This window comes from Trachemys scripta, chromosome 1 (genome assembly GCF_013100865.1).
Source record: "Trachemys scripta elegans isolate TJP31775 chromosome 1, CAS_Tse_1.0, whole genome shotgun sequence".
Classification (NCBI taxonomy): Eukaryota; Metazoa; Chordata; order Testudines; family Emydidae; genus Trachemys; species Trachemys scripta.
Genome location: NC_048298.1, coordinates 60,881,012 through 60,900,056, shown reverse-complemented (window position 1 = coordinate 60,900,056; position 19,045 = coordinate 60,881,012). Strand labels below are relative to the sequence as shown.

Below are 19,045 nucleotides of genomic sequence, written 5' to 3'. Positions count from 1 at the left end.
CTCCATGCAGTGGGGCTTCAGCTTTCTGCCGAGGGCCACAGCAAGTCTAATGCTGGCCCTGCTTGGCAGACCCCCTGAAACCTGTTCATGGCCCCCCAGGGGCCCTGGGCTCCTGGTTGAGAACCACTGCCCTGGAAGACCCTTGCGTACCCCCAGTTGAGAACCACTGCAAAAGATCTACATCAACGGAGTAACTATCCTCTCTAGAGCTACAGAGTCCATATAATCAGCAGTCTGCTAGTAGGGCAAACATGCTAGCATTCTTAGACAATGACACCAGCTATTAAATGTGTAAGCAGGGTCTGAATGAATTCTCCCCTGACAGCTAGCTGGGAGGGAGAGAGACTTCAGGAGCAAACTGTATTTACATGAACACACCTACTCTGCTTAGATATCCAGTAGATAGAGCAGCGTTACTCAAAGTAATCAACTATGGCTGGTGTTGGGTTACAAATTGCTTTGGTACTCAATGCAAGGGTAACTGCTGTTACCAATGTTGTTATTATTATATGAATAAAGGGGAGCAGAACTGTGCTTAACCTGTCCCAAATGAGGGGGTCACCCTCAGCTGAAAGGACTCGTTAAGCCAGGGGCTCAAATGCCAGAGCCCTGTGAAAGTAAGAGGAGTGGGGACAGGTGTTCCATCCAGGAGGTGTGGACTCTCCCCAAGGGTCTCCAGTCTGGTTTAACCTGTCCCCCACTCCTGTTCAAAGAAAAAGCTAAATAGGATTCATTAGGAGCCTCTTTGTTATATTAAAGTACTCAAATGAGAGCTGACATTACTTGAGATGGGGGCAATGTTTCTGCCCAGCCTGCAACGAGCTGAAAATTACTACGAGACTGATGTGCAGAGGTCACAGCAGAGAGGCAGGTGGCAGCAGAAGGTGACTGACAGCCAGTGAATAAGTGGCTGGCAAGGCGGTGAGCAGGGCCAGCCAGCCAAAGCAAGTACTCAGCTGGTGCAGCAAGCAAGGTGCCTTCTTCCCAGGGTGGGAGGTGAACTCACACAGATGCGCCTCTGAACCCTGGGTCCTCACTGACCAAGGACAACCACTGAGAGTGGGGTATGGTGAGGGAGCGCAGAGGGGCACAGAAAAGGAACTTTTGGTTGTAGAAGGCAAGAACATGAGGCAGAAGGCACTGCCCCACGCACTCTGGGATGTGTGTTGTGGTCAGTTTTATAATTATGAATCCTGTTTGTGGCATTTTCCCTAAATAATGTTGGGTGACTTCCCTCCTTTCATTAAAAGTTTATTTTCTACACTCAGACTCCGTGCTAGCAAGTGGGGAAGTATTGTAATTTTCCCACGTTACTGGGTGGGGGCTCGATCTGGTTCTGTGTTGTATTGTTGAAAAGGAACCTCTAGATACTGAGCCTGGCCCTGGTTGCTACCGGCTCCAGCTGGCAGAAGAGTTACAAATATATTTTTCCTTTGGGACTCATTGAGAATGCAAGTAAAAGAGGCATATTTGATAGACAAGATGGGTTAGGTAATATCTTTGATAGGACTAACATCTGTTAGTGAAAAAGACAAGTTTTTGAGCTACACAGAGATCTTCTGATGTACTCCAACTCTGCTAACCTGTTGCTGAGCAGAAGTAGCTTTCAGGGCTGCTTAGGTCAGTTTCCCACTTGGAGCAAAACTAACACAGAATTGGGTATTTTCTTAATGTAATACATTTATTTACAAAATGCACATGAGTCCTGTTTCCTTGAACAGGGGTAGCAACAGACTGCCCTTAGGCAACTCTCTCTTACAGAAACAGAAACCTAATGTAAGGCACCTCTGCCCTGTCCCAAGACGAAAAGCAACAGCCTTGGACTCTGTCTCTCTTAGACTTGCACTCCAATTTCAAACCAATCCAACAATTTAAACATATCTGAGCCCCATTTCTTCCCTCACTCCCTTCACTTTACACCCAGGAAACCCCTAGTTCAAGAATCTACTGGGACTAAGTGATCTGTAAAGGTAGCTGGGCCATTCATCTTCCTTTTGTGCCATTGCTCTGCAACAGAAAGAAAGCTCAGAGAAGTCTAAAGGCCCAAACAGAGAGGAGTTTTTTAACTCACAAAATACCTTTAACAATGTTCTGGATGTGACTACTGCAGGGCATCTTTCGTGTCTTCTATGGAGAGTTTCATACTGAGCGGGGTGCTTATGCCTCAATAACCCCTAATGCGCAAGCCATCTGCACCTTCTGCCATAACAGTATAGAGGATTAATAATTAACAGTGTTTACTCCCTTCCATGTTCAGTCTTTTTTAAAAATATACTTTTTGTTTTTATTATTTATTATTTGTATTACTGTAGCATGTACGAGCCCCAGTCATGGGCCAGCACTCCATTACTTTAGGCATTGTATAAACAGAACAAAAACAGTCCCTGCCCCAAGGAGCTTACAAGCAAAGCCTAAGACAAGAGACAACAGCTGGACACAGACAGATGGGGAATATTAGGAAACAATGAGGCGAAGGTGGTCAGCATGCTAGGTAATGGTCTCAGTACATTAACAGCCTAATTTTTGTCAATTTTTCTGTATGCATCAATGCAAAGGAGAGTTTAAGGAGGGATCTGAAGGTAAATAATGAGACAGCTCTGCAGATATTTATGGGGGGCTCCTTCCAAGCACGAGAGGCAGCATGGGAGAAAGAACGGAAGTGCTTGTTTGAAATGTAACAAATGGGCAGGGGAAACTGGTATCACGGGTTGATCAGAGGTGAGCTTCGACATTCGGTAGTGAGTGAGAGATGATGGGTAGGGTGGGGACTGACTGTGAAGAGCTCTGAAAGTAAATACAAACAGCTTATGTTTGATGCGATACAGAAGAGAGAACCAGTGGAGGATTCAAAAAGAGGCTATCCTGCATGCATATTTATACATTTTTCCAATGTTGATGTGAATATATTTAGAGATTCAGACTGAAGCAGATAGGACCTATCATTTAGACACTTACGCATTTTTAAGCAGCTGGTTGAATAAACAAAGACGACAATGACTGGATAAACCATATAGATGGATGATTATGAAGTCAGTTTGCAGATCTTGACGTTTGTGAATTTTAAAAGATGTACACAGTAGACTGTTTGGAATTAGGCACTACCCACCAGATTTGCTATCTATATAATCTGACATGTTGTCAGTACATATTCTGGGGATTTTAAAAGAAAAAGCTGAGAAAATTGTCCCAAGAAACAGTAATGGCTAATTCTAAACTGTTCAACATCTACTGAGTAGATAGTTCTGTCTTTGGTCACAAATCATAAGCACAGTAGAGCATGACAGTCACTTAGAATGGCAATGAACTATCGTTTGAATGAAACGTATGCTGAAGTTGCATATTATGGACCAACAGTCTATACACTTTCCATTGAAAGAAAACATGGAGTACTCATAAAAGTTCTACAAGCCCCAAAACTGCCTGGAATCACAAACTTTTAAAAAAATTATGTATTATATACGAAGTGGTGGGTTATGGAAGCATGCAAATAAAAACTCGTATTTTGGCTAAGACTTTTCTAGCAACTATCAGCCCTGGTCTAATTTTTTATTAATACATTTTATACACCTCTGATCTGGTCTCTTTCTATGTTTCCCGCCCTCAGTGCTCTGCCAACAGAAGGTTTAATAAGGGTGGCACTCTCTCCGACATGTCTCCCTGCCTTTTTCCATGCTGTCCCAGTGTTTGGAATGCCTTAATGAAATCCACCCATCAAGCTTCCATGGTCACTCTCCATATCACTCCTAAGAACTCACTTCTGTAGCATTACTTACTTACAATGTGAGAGAATCCACATTTTAAATGAAATACAACCACCCTGAACCATCTACACTTCTATATGCCTAAACTGAGAAACCTCAATTATATTTCTGTAACCCGTGTCCTTGCTCACCCCTCTTCCCTGACATGTTATTTCTCCACTTTTCCCTCAATTCCATCATTCAGATTTTAAGCACTTCGTCCCAGAAACCTGGACATCTCACCACTCCTGTTCTACTGCATGAAGCCAATTCCTGGGACAAACCGCCAGACCTTTTCACACTTTCTAAACGTTGATTTTCTCTCTTACCTGGTTTCTAGCAGGAATTTCAGGAAGCCTGGACTTAAAATAAATTAGCTTCCTTATTGTTCCCTTTTGATTTTTCTCACCTAGCTGTGCTCTTCAATAGCTCCTTAGCTTCCTCCACAGTTCTCATCTGTTCTTCCTTCCCTGACAGAAAACAGCTTGCTGAACATGGCTAGACAGGTGACAAACTGTGCCTCTCTCTCTTTCCCTATTTCCTTCCTTCCACCCTCTAGACCCAATTATAAAAAAGGAGAGAACTCCAATACCTGTCATTGACAAAGTAGCATCACTTCTTCACTAAACTCATTTTCTTATAGTATTGTATCCACATCCTCCACTCCACATCCTTCATCTGTTTGTTTTTTTTCAGGTCAGGGATTATTTCTTTTCTGTATTTGTACAGAAACAAGAACAATGGGGCCCTACAACATCATAATATAAATATTTACTACTACTACTACTAACAACAACAACAACAAAGCTCTCTTCTATGTGTCCCCCGTGAAGCATCTAACATATTTGTTCTAAGTGCTTGAAACAATATATAAAATAAAAACAAAAACAAAGGACAGCTCCAGAAATAGTACAGGGATGACACTTGCAAGTCAAATTAAACTTGCAGTTTTTCAGACAAAAACCCCTGCAGTTCTTAGCTGGAACAGTAATCAATATAGAATCAGTTTTGCAGGATTTCAAAAGAACGCACTGGACTATAAAATGGATTATAAAAGAGTATAAGACCTCTATTTATAACAAAGAAGTCTACTACAAAGGATCTTGTCACCCATTGCTATAGGATTTTAGTTCTTCAACTTCATTAATGCTAATGAGAGTTTAGTGTGAAACATCCTGGTATAGGGACAGCAAAATAGATCCTTTTTCAACTGTTTCTCCAACTCTAGTGTAACTGACCTACTACAAACTGAGGCCTACCCCCCCCGCCCACACACACAGAGTACCAATTTAAAGTTAAATTGGTTTAGAACAGTGGTTCTCAACCCACGGCCCAATCAGCACACAGCTGCAGCCTATGTGACATCCTCAGGGCCAAACCGATAGTACATATATTGTGTGGATGTGACCCACACAACACAGAGGGCTGGTCTACACTTAGTCCGGACTTCGGACTAAGGTACGCAAATTCAGCTACGTTAATAACGTAGCTGAATTCGAAGTACCTTACTCCGGACTTACCGCGGTCCAGACGCGGCCGGAAGTCTCCCCCCGTCGACGCCGCGTACTCCTCTCGGCGAGCTGGAGTACCGGCGTCGATTGTGAGCACTTCCGGGATCGATCCCAGAACATCGATGGCGTGCCTCCGGACCAGCCGGTAAGTGAAGACTAGGCCAGAGAGCTGCATATGCAGCCCATAATGGTAAATAGGTTGAGACCCATTGGTTTAGAAATTGATTGGTGCAACCCCTGTCTAAACACCCTTAATTGGTTTAAGCATGTCTACACATGCACTGATGTAACTGGATCAGTTTCTCAAATGATTTAATTTAATTGGTACAAATTGTGTTTAGACAAGCCCTGAGTTAATAGGTGGATTTTACATTTACACAACATTATGTCTATACAGAAGCTCCCTGGCTTACGCAAGCGTTCTGTTCTGGAATGCCTTGCGTAAGTCGAATTTTGCATAAGTCAGGAATGTATCTCCGACAATTACACCAAAAAAAAGCTTATGGAACTTATGGAACTTTTCCCGTAAGTCCGGATTTCCGTAAGTCGGGTTTGCGTAACCGGAGGAGGGTCTGAACATCCATTTGTTATAGCAGGTATGCAATACCAATGAAAACACCTTTTGAAAATTCTACTGCTCAATAAGCTCCCTGCATGGTCACACCATGACAAGACACAACAGGTAGTATGTTTGATATTTGAAAAATGACAGTTTTATTGCATCTGCTAAAAATATGGAGAAGGTTTAAACTCCTGGCAAAGGATGATTGGAACTATAGGACCTGGTAAATCCTGACTATGGATAAACTGATCAGTAACTGTTTAAAGGACAGGAAAAAAAGAGTAGGAATAAATGGCCAGTTTTCACAGTAGAGAGATAAATAGTGGTGTCCCCCAGGGATCTGTGCTGTTCAACATATTCATAAATGATCTGGAAAAAAGGATCAACACTGAGGTGGCAAAATTTGCAGATAATACAAAATTATTCAAGATAGTTAAGTCCAAAGAAGACAGCGAAGAGTTACAAAGGGATCTCAAAAAATTAGGGGACTGGACAACAAAATGGCAGATGAAATTCAATGCTGATAAATGTAAAGTAATGTACACTGGAAAACATAACCCCAACTATACATATAAAATGATGGGGTTTAAATTAGCTGTTACCACTCAAGAAAGATCTTGGAATCATTGTAGATAGTTCTCTGAAAACATCTGCTCAATGTGCAGCGTCAGTCAAAAAAGCTAACAGAACGTTAGGAACCATTAGGAAAGAGATAGATAAGGGGACAGAAAATATCATAATGCCACTAGATAAATCCATGGTATGCCCTCAGTTTGAATACTGCATGCAGTTCTGGTCACCCCATCTCAAAAAAGATATATTAGAATTGGGAAAAGTACAGAGAAGGGCAACAAAAATTATTAAGGGTATGGAACAGCTTCCATATGAGGAGAGATTAAAAAGAATTGCACTTTCTTGGAAAAGAGATAGCTAAGCGGGGATATGATGTAGGAGCTGGATTTTATAATGTACTATAAGAATTAATGTATGATTTGATTTCATCCTGTCAGCCACCCTTTTTGAATAGCAGAAAGGAATGACAGACCAGAACAATCCTTATGACTGATTATGGTCACCTTTTTGTTTTAGGATAAGTTATAATGTCTACTATGGTTTCCTATATGTATTACAAATTAGGCATTCTAGTTAAATATAAATTTTTTTGTTTTAAGGTTTTAATAAGTAAGAGACAGGATTCTCTATTGTGTCTATGTTAAGTAGACTAGAGGAACAAGCTACAAGCTATCAGGAACAGTATCCCCGATAATGTCACAGATAACCTGGTGGCTGAACTTTGTGATTTTGTCCTCACCCACAACTATTTCACATCTGGGAACAATATATACCTTCAAGTCAGCGGCACTGCTATGGGTACCCGCATGGCCCCACAGTATGCCAACATTTTTATGGCTGACTTAGAACAACGCTTCCTTAGCTCTCGTCCCCTAACACCCCTACTCTACTTGCGCTACATTGAGGACATCTTCGTCATCTGGACCCATGGAAAAGAAGACCTTGAGGAATTCCACCATGATTTCAATAATTTCCATCCCACCATCAACCTCAGCCTAGATCAATCCACACAAGCGGTCCATTTCCTGGACACTACTGTGCTAATAAGCGATGGTCACATAAATACCACCCTATACCGGAAACCTACTGACAGCTACACTTACCTAACATGCCTCCAGCTTCCATCCAGGACACACCACACGATCCATTGTCTACAGCCAAGCTCTAAGATATAACCGCATTTGCTCCAATCCCTCAGATAGAGACAACCACCTACAAGATCTCTATCAAGCATTCTTAAAACTACAATACCCACCTGCTGAAGTGAAAAAACAGATTGACAGAGCCAGACGAGTACCCAGAAGTCACCTCCTACAAAACAGGCCCAACAAAGAAAATAACAGACCACCACTAGCTGTCACCTTCAGCCCCCAACTAAAACCTCTCCAGCGCATCATCAGAGATCTACAACCTATCCTGAAAGATGATTCTTTACTCTCACAGATCTTGGGAGACAGACCTGTCCTCGCTTACAGACAACCCCCCAATCTAAAGCAAATACTCACCAGCAATCACACATCACTGAACAAAAACACTGACCCAGGAACCTATCCTTGTAACAAAGCCGGATGCCAACTCTGTCCACATATCTATTCAAGTGACATCATCATAGGACCTAATAACATCAGCCATACCATCAGGGGCTCGTTCACCTGCACATCTACCAATTTGATATATGCCATCATGTGCCAGCAATGCCCCACTGCCATGTACATTGGCCAAACCGGACAGTCTCTACGCAAAAGAATTAATGGACACAAATCTGACATCAGGAATCATAATACTCAAAAACCAGTGGGAGAACACTTTAACCTGTCTGGCCATTCAATGACAGACCTGCGGGTGGCTATCTTACAACAGAAAAACTTCAAAAACAGACTCCAACGAGAGACTGCTGAGCTGGAATTGATATGCAAACTAGATACAATCAACTCAGGATTGAACAAGGACTGGGAATGGCTGAGCCATTACAAACATTGAATCTATCTCCCCTTGTAAGTATTCTCACACTTTTTATCAAACTGTCTGTACTGGGCTATCTTGATTATCACTTCAAAAGTTTTTTTCTCTTACTTAATTGGCCTCTCAGAGTTGGTAAGACAACTCCCACCTGTTCATGCTCTCTGTATGTGTGTATATATATATATATATATATATATATATATATATATATCTATCTTCAATATATGTTCCACTCTATATGCATCCGAAGAAGTGGGCTGTAGTCCACGAAAGCTTATGCTCTAATAAATTTGTTAGTCTCTAAGGTGCTACAAGTACTCCTGTTCTTTTTTTAGAGGAACATTGAAGGCCTGGGTCTCAATGTAAATTGTCTTGGTTATTGATTGTAAAACTTAGCAAGGTTTAATTTGCAATGCCTTTTTCCTCCATATAAAATACTACTGTTTGTCTTCTCAATCTGTGTGAATGAGGAATGCATGCATCAGGAAAAGATACAGCGTGAAGGCCATTGTTATAGCCAAATGGTCAAGGAAGAAGGAGTGAAGAGACTTAAAGGACAACGAAGAATCATCAACGCACATCCATGATGAAGGGTAGATTGATGACCCTGAGGTGAAGGCTGGCACCCCTAAGAACAACTGATTAAATCGGAACAAAGGACAGGATGACCCTCCCAGAGGTGTATTGGAATGTTTACACCAATGAAGAAGTAACCAATCACAAACTGACACAGCAAAATCCATAGACTTCAACAGAGAAAAAACCTATAAGAATAGGGTGCTTGGCCATGGGACTTTGGGTTAGTCTTGCCACACTCCAGGAGCATCGGATTGCGACCGACAAGAGCCCAGCTCCACACTCATGCTCAATCTAACTGGCCATTAGATTGACTAGAGCTACAACAGACTGGTAACTATGAACATCACTGGCAGGAGTGACTGAGTGTGAGAGAGGGAGTATGTGTGAGAGAGAGACTGAAAAGCATATGCTAACTGTTGTATTTTCAATAAATGCTGCATATTTGCCTTCCTCTATAAATATCCCATGTGCTTTGTATGAGCATAACAATGACAGAAGTCTATAAAATTGTGAATAGTGTGGAAAAAGTGAACAAGAAACTGTTGTTTACTCCTTTACATAACACAAGAACCAAGGGTCACCCAACCAACTAGGCCTCACATTCAACACCAAGAAAACTAAAGTGCTCCACCAGCAGGCTCTGAACCTTCAGGATCCTGCAATCAAGATCAACACAAGGACCCTGAGGGACGCTAAGCACTTCCCATACCTCTGCAGTTATATGTTGCAGAAAGCTGACATTGATGAGGAGATTCAAGACTACCTCCTATTTGCCACTGCAGTTATCGGATGCTTGAGAAAACATGTCTTCGAAGATTGTGACATCAAGAACCAAACCAAGCTTCTCGTGTACCAGGCCATCATTATCCCTGCTATCCTATATGGTGCTGAAACCTGGATCACGAATAGTTGACACCTCAAGGCTCTTGAACGACACCATCAATGGTACCTCTGCAAGATCTTCCAAATTAAGTGGGATGACCTATGCACCAACATCAGTGTCCTGGACTAAGCCAAAACCTCTAGTACTGAAGCTATGATCATCTGCCATCAACTCTATTGGGCTGGTCACGTTCTTCGAATGACAGACAATCAATTCATGAAGCAGTCATATTCTCACAACTAAGCCAAAACAAACAGATGAGGGGAGAGCAAAAAAAGCGCTTCAAAGACACCCTCAAAGCCAACATGAAGAAGCACAACATCAACATAAACTTCGGGAAACCCAAGCCCTCAACTGACTAAAATGGAGATGGACCTTGTGGAAGGATCCCAGCATTTTCAGATCCAATGAAGACAATAGGAAATGGAGAAATGAAAAAGGAGGAAGGAATGCACTGAATGAATTTCTTGACTTGTATTTAAAAGTTTACAGATATACATACTGTACCTACACCAGAATGCAACCTGACAAAGAGAGATTAAAGCAGTTACACAGACAAAATGATTAATTGGCACCATGTGTGCTCCTTACAGGGAGAGTGTATGAAATGACACCATTGCTAATAAGTGGCTTTCAATGCCTTCTGGTGAGGGGTTAAAACTGACTGGTGGTAGAGGGCCTGAAACAGAGTAATTGTTTTTGTCCAGGGAACTCTGGCAGGAGAAGGGAGATGCTATCATCATGGTGGCTATCATCAGAGAAACCGGATAGTGCTTTAATTTAATTTAATTTCTGTCACTACAGAAGGATCCCACAATCCATCTGTGATGGAATACTTCCCTGTATTCACACCCTACAAACTATTGTACAAAGTATGCCTTGTAAGATATCATTTGAAAGCTCATAATTTGCTGGTCATTATTGTCCCAGTAAAAAGTGTGTGACAACACAATGTGAAGTTTTAAGATTCCCCTGCATGATGTTGTTACCACATGTTCCAAACCCCACAGCCCTTCCCAGGCAGAAATCAGGTCTGCCCCAAACAAAGGAAGGGATATATGCTTGCCTTAATCTGCATTTAAGCAGTAAACAGAGTCATCAAGCAGGGAGGGGAAACAACAGGTGAAAAAAACCCAGCAGGGAATATCCTTCCACATAAATTCTTTGTCCCATGGGTCTCAGCTAAAATGTTTTTCAAGAGGGGACTGAAACTATAAAAAGGAGGGACACGCAGCCCAAAGCACCCCCACCCTCACCCCATTGCATTCTCTGCACCTGAAGCAGCCATAGGATTTTGGGGGAGAGTCCTGATCTAAAGGGTTTGATCAGTAAGACTGCCAAGAGCAGGTGGTGAGAAAAAAAAAACACTTTGCTTTTAATCTAATATAATTTTTATGTTAGGCTCCAGAAAGTGTTTGATCTTTATTTTTCTTGTAATCATTTCTGACTTTCATGCCTTATTACTCATCCTCACTTAAGATCTCTCTTTGTAGTTAATACATTGGTTTCATTGTTGTTAGCTAATCCAGTGTGTTCAAGTTGAAGTGTTTGGGTAACTCCATTTGGGATAACAAGTTGTGACCATTTTATTCCCTTAAAGGAATAATGTACTCAATATATTTGTATTGTCCAGAACAGGGCTGGGCAGTACAGGACATACATTTCTGGGGGGAAATCTGGGGCTGGGAGTTGTTGGGGTCATCCTGTGGAAATCTTAAGGCTGGTAAGAGCCAAAGTGTGGCTGGCTGTAGCACACACATACATAGCTGGGAATGACTTACATGCTGAAGGCTGTTTCGTGAGCAGTCCAGGCTGAAGGCTACAGCAGTAAGGTATTGTAAAGGACACCCCAGATTACAGGGCAGGGGTGACACAGGTACTCATTAGTCTGGATTGTACCCTGGTATGTCACACCATCCCATGCTTACATTTTATTCTGGAGTCTCTTTTGGCTACTGGTATGATTATAACTAGTACACCAATAGCCAAAAGATTCAAATTAGAATTTTCACTCTAAAATTAAGATTTTCTTATTTTCTCTCTGTACTTTCTTTCTCCTTTCCCAATTTTTTTTTTTTTTAATTAATTTCTCTCCTGGTCTAGAAATCTTTTGGGCCCCTTTCTCATCCTGGGATTTTTAGTCAACATTCCCTCCCTACTTTGGGGGTAGTTGTTTTTCTTATCTTGGTATTTTTGGGGCACCTTATCCTTCTGGTTGGTTTGAGGTAGGGGGATTCATGCATTTCACCTCTCCTTAAAATTCCTTCTGGATTTTTTTGGGGTCATGCTCCCACTGTGGTCCCTTCAGAGAGTGTGCTTCTTCTCACTTACTCCATTCCCCAAACTCACAGGAGGGTGCTGCCAACACCCCTAGAATGAAACTGATGAAAGCCCAGCCATTTTCACCCTCAGGAGCTAAAAAGACCACTGTAAATTCAACCCCAGATAAATCACTTTCACTCTTCCCCTGCACTGTTGCTTAAAGTGCTGTAAGTGAAACGGCCTAGACTGCCTGAACTACCCTGGGTTTCATTCCGGCACAGCAGTAGCAGCTGTATCCTTGCCTGTACACTGGCCTAATATGGATTTTTCAAGATGCATAGGAAAAGGGGCATAGGAAAACCTTTCAGCCAAAACTGAACATTTGCTGGGATATTCTCTTTTGGCTACAACTGGCACAGATCGCTTACTCATGAAGTTTTTAGATTTCTTGCATTGAAGATTTCTTTTTCATTGTGCAGTTTGAGTGAAGTTAATGGTATTTAGCACTCAGTCTTCATCTGTTTTATTGTCATTTTCTGGTACTAGTGAGGTGTGTTCTGTCAGGTGAATTTTAGGCCTTGGCTACACTCACGGATTCACAGCGCTGCGGCGGCAAGTGTAGTCGCTCTGCCCGCACTGCGAGAGCCCTCTCGCAGCGCTGCAAGTACTCCACCTCTCCGAGGGGAATAGCTTGCAGCGCTGCGAGGGAGTGTGCAGCGCTGCAGGCGCTGATTACACTGGCGCTTTACAGCGCTGCGCTCAGGGGGGGATGTTTTTTCACACCCCTGAGCGCAGCAAGTGCAGCGCTGTGAATTGCCAGTGTAGCCAAGGCCTTACAGTCATTTACTCTCCCTAGAAGAACAGTGAATCAGAGATTCCTTCAAGAGAAACTTCCAGACTCAATGTGTGAAATTACTCATTTATCCTCTGGATGGGGTGGCACTTCCTAACAATGCAATTACATTAGCAAAATATATACATGGTAATAAACTGCTACTTAGAGTTTAAAAGAGATCACTATCTACTATTGACAATACAAATTAAGTTTTTAGGATAGTTAAGTGGGAAACTGCATAATAGTTAAGCCTGTCTTGCCTATACTACAGTCACAAGTTGAATCATGTTTAAACACAGAACTTAACTGAGAAGGCCATTTCCCCTGTCCAGTGTGAACAAGGATGAACCATGCTATTAAGCATATTACAACATTTTGCAATACTAGGACTTAAGTCTACACAGATATGGAAACTATTAGCAACTTGCTAATAAGAACTGTCTTTGAACATGTTTCTGGCTAATATGGTTCCAATTTTCAGGCCTTAAACTGTATAATTGAGAAAAAGATGCTTTTCTCCTAATAACAGTTCCAAAATTGTGTGGTTTTGTTTTAAATAAAAAGCAAAAGGCTGAAGTCAAATAGGCTAAATTATAATTTACAGTTAGGTTATTATTAGGTAGCCCTAAGGATTCGTGTACCCTACTTTCACCCACAGCATAAGGATCACCAGTTTTCCAGACAAAGAACACAATGATTCCCTTTAAATCCATCAATGACTTTCCAAATCTGCCAGCAGGATCTTTAAATGGTGGGATGCACTTTCCCCCTTTCCTTCACCCTTGCTCAAGTGGCCAACTGCAAATTATTACCCTTTTAAACTCTGCTAGTCTGCTATGCATTTACATATTCCAGAAGAGAAAGATATTAATCCTTAACTCCATATTTTTATTTTAGCTAATCTATATGAAAATCTTTTCCTGAGCACTATCGTTATCTTCCAGGCTGATGCACAGCATTAAGGATTGGCCTGGATCCAAAGCAACAAGATGTCCATTTTTTGTTACTTGACTGTATACAAAAAAAAAAAAAAGTCTGACAGGCTGGTTTTGTTTTGTTTGCTTGCTTGTTTTTTAAACCTTAGAAATATCAAGAATTCCAAAACTCATCTTCCCTGTTTTTACTAGAATTCCTCAGCTGTAGATTGGCAGTCTTCTCAGTCCTCAGTCGCAGTTGTGAGGGATATTGAATCCCTAACAGAAAGATCTTTTCTTCCAAGTATTTTTTTAACTAAATAAAACAAGTTTTAAACCATCTCCAAAAAATCAGTTCCCGCCTCAATTTATCAAGCTTCACTTCTTTGGAGTTGCTGCTATAACACACCTACTAACTCTCCAGTCACCTAGAGAGTCCTGTAGAACAGATAAAACCCCAAACAGAAAAAAAATCTATTCAGGCCTTCATTATGCATCAAGGGAAAAAAGGGAACAAATAACTTTCCCCCCAACCCCATGTGTAATTTACCTTTAATGACACAGGCTTTCAAGAAGAATTTTTGGGGTAGGTGAAAACAAGTAAATCTATAATAAGTGAATTCCTGTAAGAGAATGTTAACATCACTATTTGGATACAAGAAGGGTCATTCAGTCAAGGGGTGTTATTTTTTTGTCTAGAGTCAACTAATTTATGTGATTTTGTAGCCAAATCAAAAAACCTAAGCCAATATGGTTGACAAAATGTGACATGTTTACAGCTGATGCGGAGAAATATGTGATTACACTTTTCTTCCTACAGGACCCATCTGAGGTGACTTCTGAAGAACCAAAGAAATATTAAGAGAAAGGAATGTAAACCAAGAAGCCAAATTCCAGATTGATTTATACACAGTATGACTCCATTGACTTAACTGACTTTGTGAAAGTCACTGCAGAATTTTACACAGAGATCTCTCTCTTAAGCAGACACATTATTTTCTGTAAGTTACAATGTGTGGATGACAGTGAATAAAGGCTCCACCTATAACAAAGATTTTTTTTTTCCAATCCCAAAGCAGAGATTCTCTGTTTAATTTATCTAATATTTCTTTTTCTGTAACCCAGATTTTTGCTAGGACAGACACTTACCTTCCTGGGTTATTTAGCAATGTGATTAGTTGTTCACCATATTTAATTCCCTATACAGAATAAGTATCTTTTTGCAGTCTGTTAAATACTGTTTTTCTAGAGTGAGACATCTCTAAAATAGTGTGGGCCATTATCTTAAAAACTAGGAACAAATGCCTGATTAGAATTAAAAGCCACATGAAATTTATGTCCTGAATCAAACCTCAAAAAGCAATGCAACTAACAAGACTTGCCAGACAAGTTGCCCAAACACCATGACAAAACTGCAAAGACATGCAGCAGGGAAATCAAAAGGAAGAAAGAAATAATCAAAAAATGAGACTGTAAGCACTAGTAACAAGTCAGCAAGGACAAAAATATAAACAAGAAAGATTCTTAGCATTAAACACTGGATTCAAAGTAACTGGCATTATGCCACAGTGTGGGTGGATTCCAAGTTACCATTTATGGACTGCAAGCCACCAACAGAGCTCCATATCACTAAGGCAAACCATCTGTATACTGTAGATATTTTGCTTGGGTATCTTTCAAAACAGTGTACTTTTAGAACCATCTTGATTATAAAAAAGGGGAAGTTTAAGGGAACTGACAAACCATGACATATGCAATATAAGGCTCAAGCTGTTCCTAAAGTAAGGGCATAGGCAGCTCAGCAGTCTCTTAAAATATATTGTATGTCCATCTGAAGTCTAACACTTATTTTAAAGAGGCACCAATTCTAAAATGCAACATTCCTTTAAAGTTATTGTGCCTTGTTATTAACTTTCAGTAAATATGGTAAATGTTGACTAGAGCATCCCACTATTATTATAGGATGCCAATCTGTGTGCTAGGCTCTCAGCTCCAAAGGGCTCTGCAGTCAGCAGGAACAGAGCCTTACCTATTAAAGGATGAGTGACTGGATTCACTCGCAGTTTCTCATATTGTGTGTGTTTACATTTGGAAAACTTAGTTAGTTTGTTGTACTACAAAGAAAGGCAGCAAAGACAATCTCCCTCTTTCCTCCAAAAAAGGATGTGGGCCTGATGCAAACCCTGCAGAGACCTGCATCTCAGGGTGAGCTGACGCTAGGCCTAGCCTCAACTTCCAGAGGGTCCCACCTTTCTGGTGCTGCTCCTGTCATTCTGCTCCTGTCATTCTCTCCCCCCCCCCCCCCCCAGGTCCCATTCTGCTCAATATGAACAGCTTCTCCAAGCCGCTTGGGGCTATTTGTTTCCCCGTCCCGCACTGCAGGTGGTGCTTTTGCATCCCTCCCCCCACCCTAAAGACCTCCTACCCCATCGCCCCCACCCCGACCCGGGGCTGCTTCTGCCGCTGCTCTCCCCACCAAACCCCAGGCCTGCACCACCCCCACGCTCTCAGTCTCCTGCCCCTCGGGGTCTTCCCCTCACCCGGGCGCAGAGGCATCACCTCCTGCGCACCGCGCTGGGCAGCAGAAGCCTAAGCGCCACGGGACGGGGCGGGGTCGGGCCAGCTCTGGAAACGAGGCGGGCAGGTGGCTCCCCACCCCGGGGGCTCGGGCAGGGCCCCAGGCCTCTTACCTGCTGCTACCACAGCGGCCGCCAGGCAGAGCGAGAGGAGCGGCAGGGGCGGCCCCAGCAGCACCTCCCTTCCCACCCCCGGGAGCAGAATGACGGGCCCGGCCGCCCCAGGAGGCATGACGGGAAATTCCTGGGCAGCGGCAGCTAATGCCAAATATGAGCATGGAGCAGAGGAGAGAGTCCAGGGGCCAGCTGCGTCCTGCCCCCAACGCGCCCCGCCCCGCCCCGCCGGGCACCAACCCAGCCGCAGGGCCGGGCTGCCGGCTGTGGTGCTGCTCCCCCTAGAGCAAACGGCACCCCAAGTGTTATTTGGGGGGGGGAGACCCCCCACCATAAGCGGAGCCCTTGCCAGCTTGCGTCAGGCGAGGAGCTGGCACGGAGCGTCTCTCTCCCTAGGGTGGGAAATTACCGCGTGGGCTTTAGCACAGGCCTGAGAGTCGGACACTGTTCTCACTGGGGAAGGATGGTCCGACGAAAATGGAGCAGGCCGTCTCTGTTAATACAGGCTTCGCCACCGACCCCACTGCTGCTCCCTTGCAGGCTGTAGGGAGACTGCAAACTGATAATTTCAATAATAGTTTTTGTAATTTGAACAACCCATTACCTAGGGTGACCAGACAGCACGTGTGAAAAATCAGGACAGAGGGTGGGGGGGCAATAGGAGCCTATATAAGAAAAAGCCACCAAAATCAGGACTGTCCTTATACAATAGGGACAGCTGGTCACCCTGCCATTACCAAGAAAAAAAGAAAAACCACCTCCTCCAACTCCTGTAAAGGGTAAACACCAGCCCGTGAAAGTGACTTTCATGCCCAAGGTGGGGTTCAAATCACTAATCTAGAAATATGACTATCGTTAGCATCTCTCAATTTATTAATTTCCCCTTTTAGCATTGAAGCAAGTCCAGATTATATATTGGAAAATGCTTAATACAAACAGAAAAGGATGTGGTAGAGTGACCAGCTTCATTAATGTATTTGCTGTAAAAACTATGGTGTTGGCTCCCTAATCTTAAAGAGACCACCACCACTCAGCTATAATGGCTTTTTAGTCAAGAGAGTGCATAAGGGAGATATGGTCTTTATTTCTCTTCTTGCTGTAGTAAGATTAAACCTACATTAAATGGTGCAACTGGTCTCAGAGAGCATAGACCTCTGAGGGAGAGGAAAGGGAAGGTGGGTATTACTTAGTTAGGTAGTTTACTGGTTTAACCACTATAGTGCCAAGTGTCTTAAAAGCCTTGAGTACAGCTTTATGAATATCTGAAGATTAGTAATGCCTGTGTGCTAGCTTTAACACACCCAGAGAAAAAGTGGTGGCTATTTAAGAATTTTATCACAAAGGAAAGTGGTGTCATTACCCAGCATAGCAATAAGAAAGGGTTAATCATGGTCTTTTATATGTCAAGTATTGGATACAATTGCTGTCAGACAGCAGATGTGCTTCTATAATTAACTTTTCTTTACTGTTCTCCACAGACCATAAAGATAGCATTGCAAAAAAAGCAAATACAACTGACTAAACGTAGAAACCAGAATTACAACACAGCTATAGAAACTGTTCTGGAAAACCAGAGGATTTAACGAAAGATAGATGTTTCAAAAACAGAAAAAAAACCCTTAATAGCAGCATAGAAGAAACCAGGAAATATTAAAAGTATTTCCAACTTTGAACTGTTTTTAAGAAGTTTTCTGATTGGGCTGTTTGTCATCTTCCCCTACCCATACTCACTCTTGTATTTTAATTCAAAATCTATAGGGATTTTCTTCATTGCACTAGTGTGCTCACCTTTTGATATTTCAAAATATGCAGGTTACAATTTCCCTAGTACAGTAACATACCTTTAGACTTATAGGCACCTATAAAACATTCTAGTCTCCAGGAATAGGCATTTATTGCGGTCTAACTTTTGGGGAAATACAATACCTTAATCAAATAAATGATTAAAAGGTGACTTAGTCACAGTCCACAAGTAATGGCATGGGGAAAAGATTTGTCATAGTAGCTATCTACCAGAAAAAATATAATGAGATCCAATGGTTGGAAGCTGAAGCTAGACAAATTCACACTAGAAATAAGGTGTAGTGCAGGATAATCAATCATGGACGTCTACCTAGAGATATGATGGGAGTCTACAAATTTGTTATAGCTCAAACAGAAGTTATGAGCTTGATGCGGCTGACATTTGTGGATGAGATTCTTGGACCAGTGTTATGCAGGTCAGATTAGGTAATCATAATGTTCCGTTCTGGCCTTAAAATATATTACAAAAATAAAATACACACTCACTGGAACTCCCACATACTCTCGTGCTCAATGTCAGTGATCTCTCAGCTCAAGATTGGTCTTCAGTGGAGTTAAAGTATGTATTAAATCAGCTCTACAGCATAGTCTAAACTTGTGTCTTGTGAACATGAGTTTTTGTTAAAACTTTGAATAGTTGTAGTACGAAGCTCTTCTCTCACCCATTCACCAAATGCAGACAAACATACAAATCAAAGAGACTTCTGAAGATGGAAAAGTTGAGACACATA

General features: G+C 42.1%; 1 protein-coding gene across 3 annotated transcripts in view; it reads right to left on the bottom strand.

The window, feature by feature from the left end:
• Positions 1–16,663, bottom strand: part of MSRB3 (methionine sulfoxide reductase B3) — a 141,539-nt gene extending 124,876 nt beyond the window's left edge. Inside the window, exon 1 of one of the 3 annotated variants that reach the window (XM_034770673.1) lies at positions 16,512–16,663. In XM_034770673.1, coding sequence (XP_034626564.1) covers positions 16,512–16,629 — 118 coding nt within the window. In that variant the 5' untranslated portion in view covers positions 16,630–16,663. The remainder of the gene's footprint in view (positions 1–16,511) is intronic. The other 2 variants (XM_034770683.1, XM_034770705.1) reach the window with 2 other exon arrangements.
• Between the last annotated feature and the right edge of the window lie 2,382 nt (positions 16,664–19,045).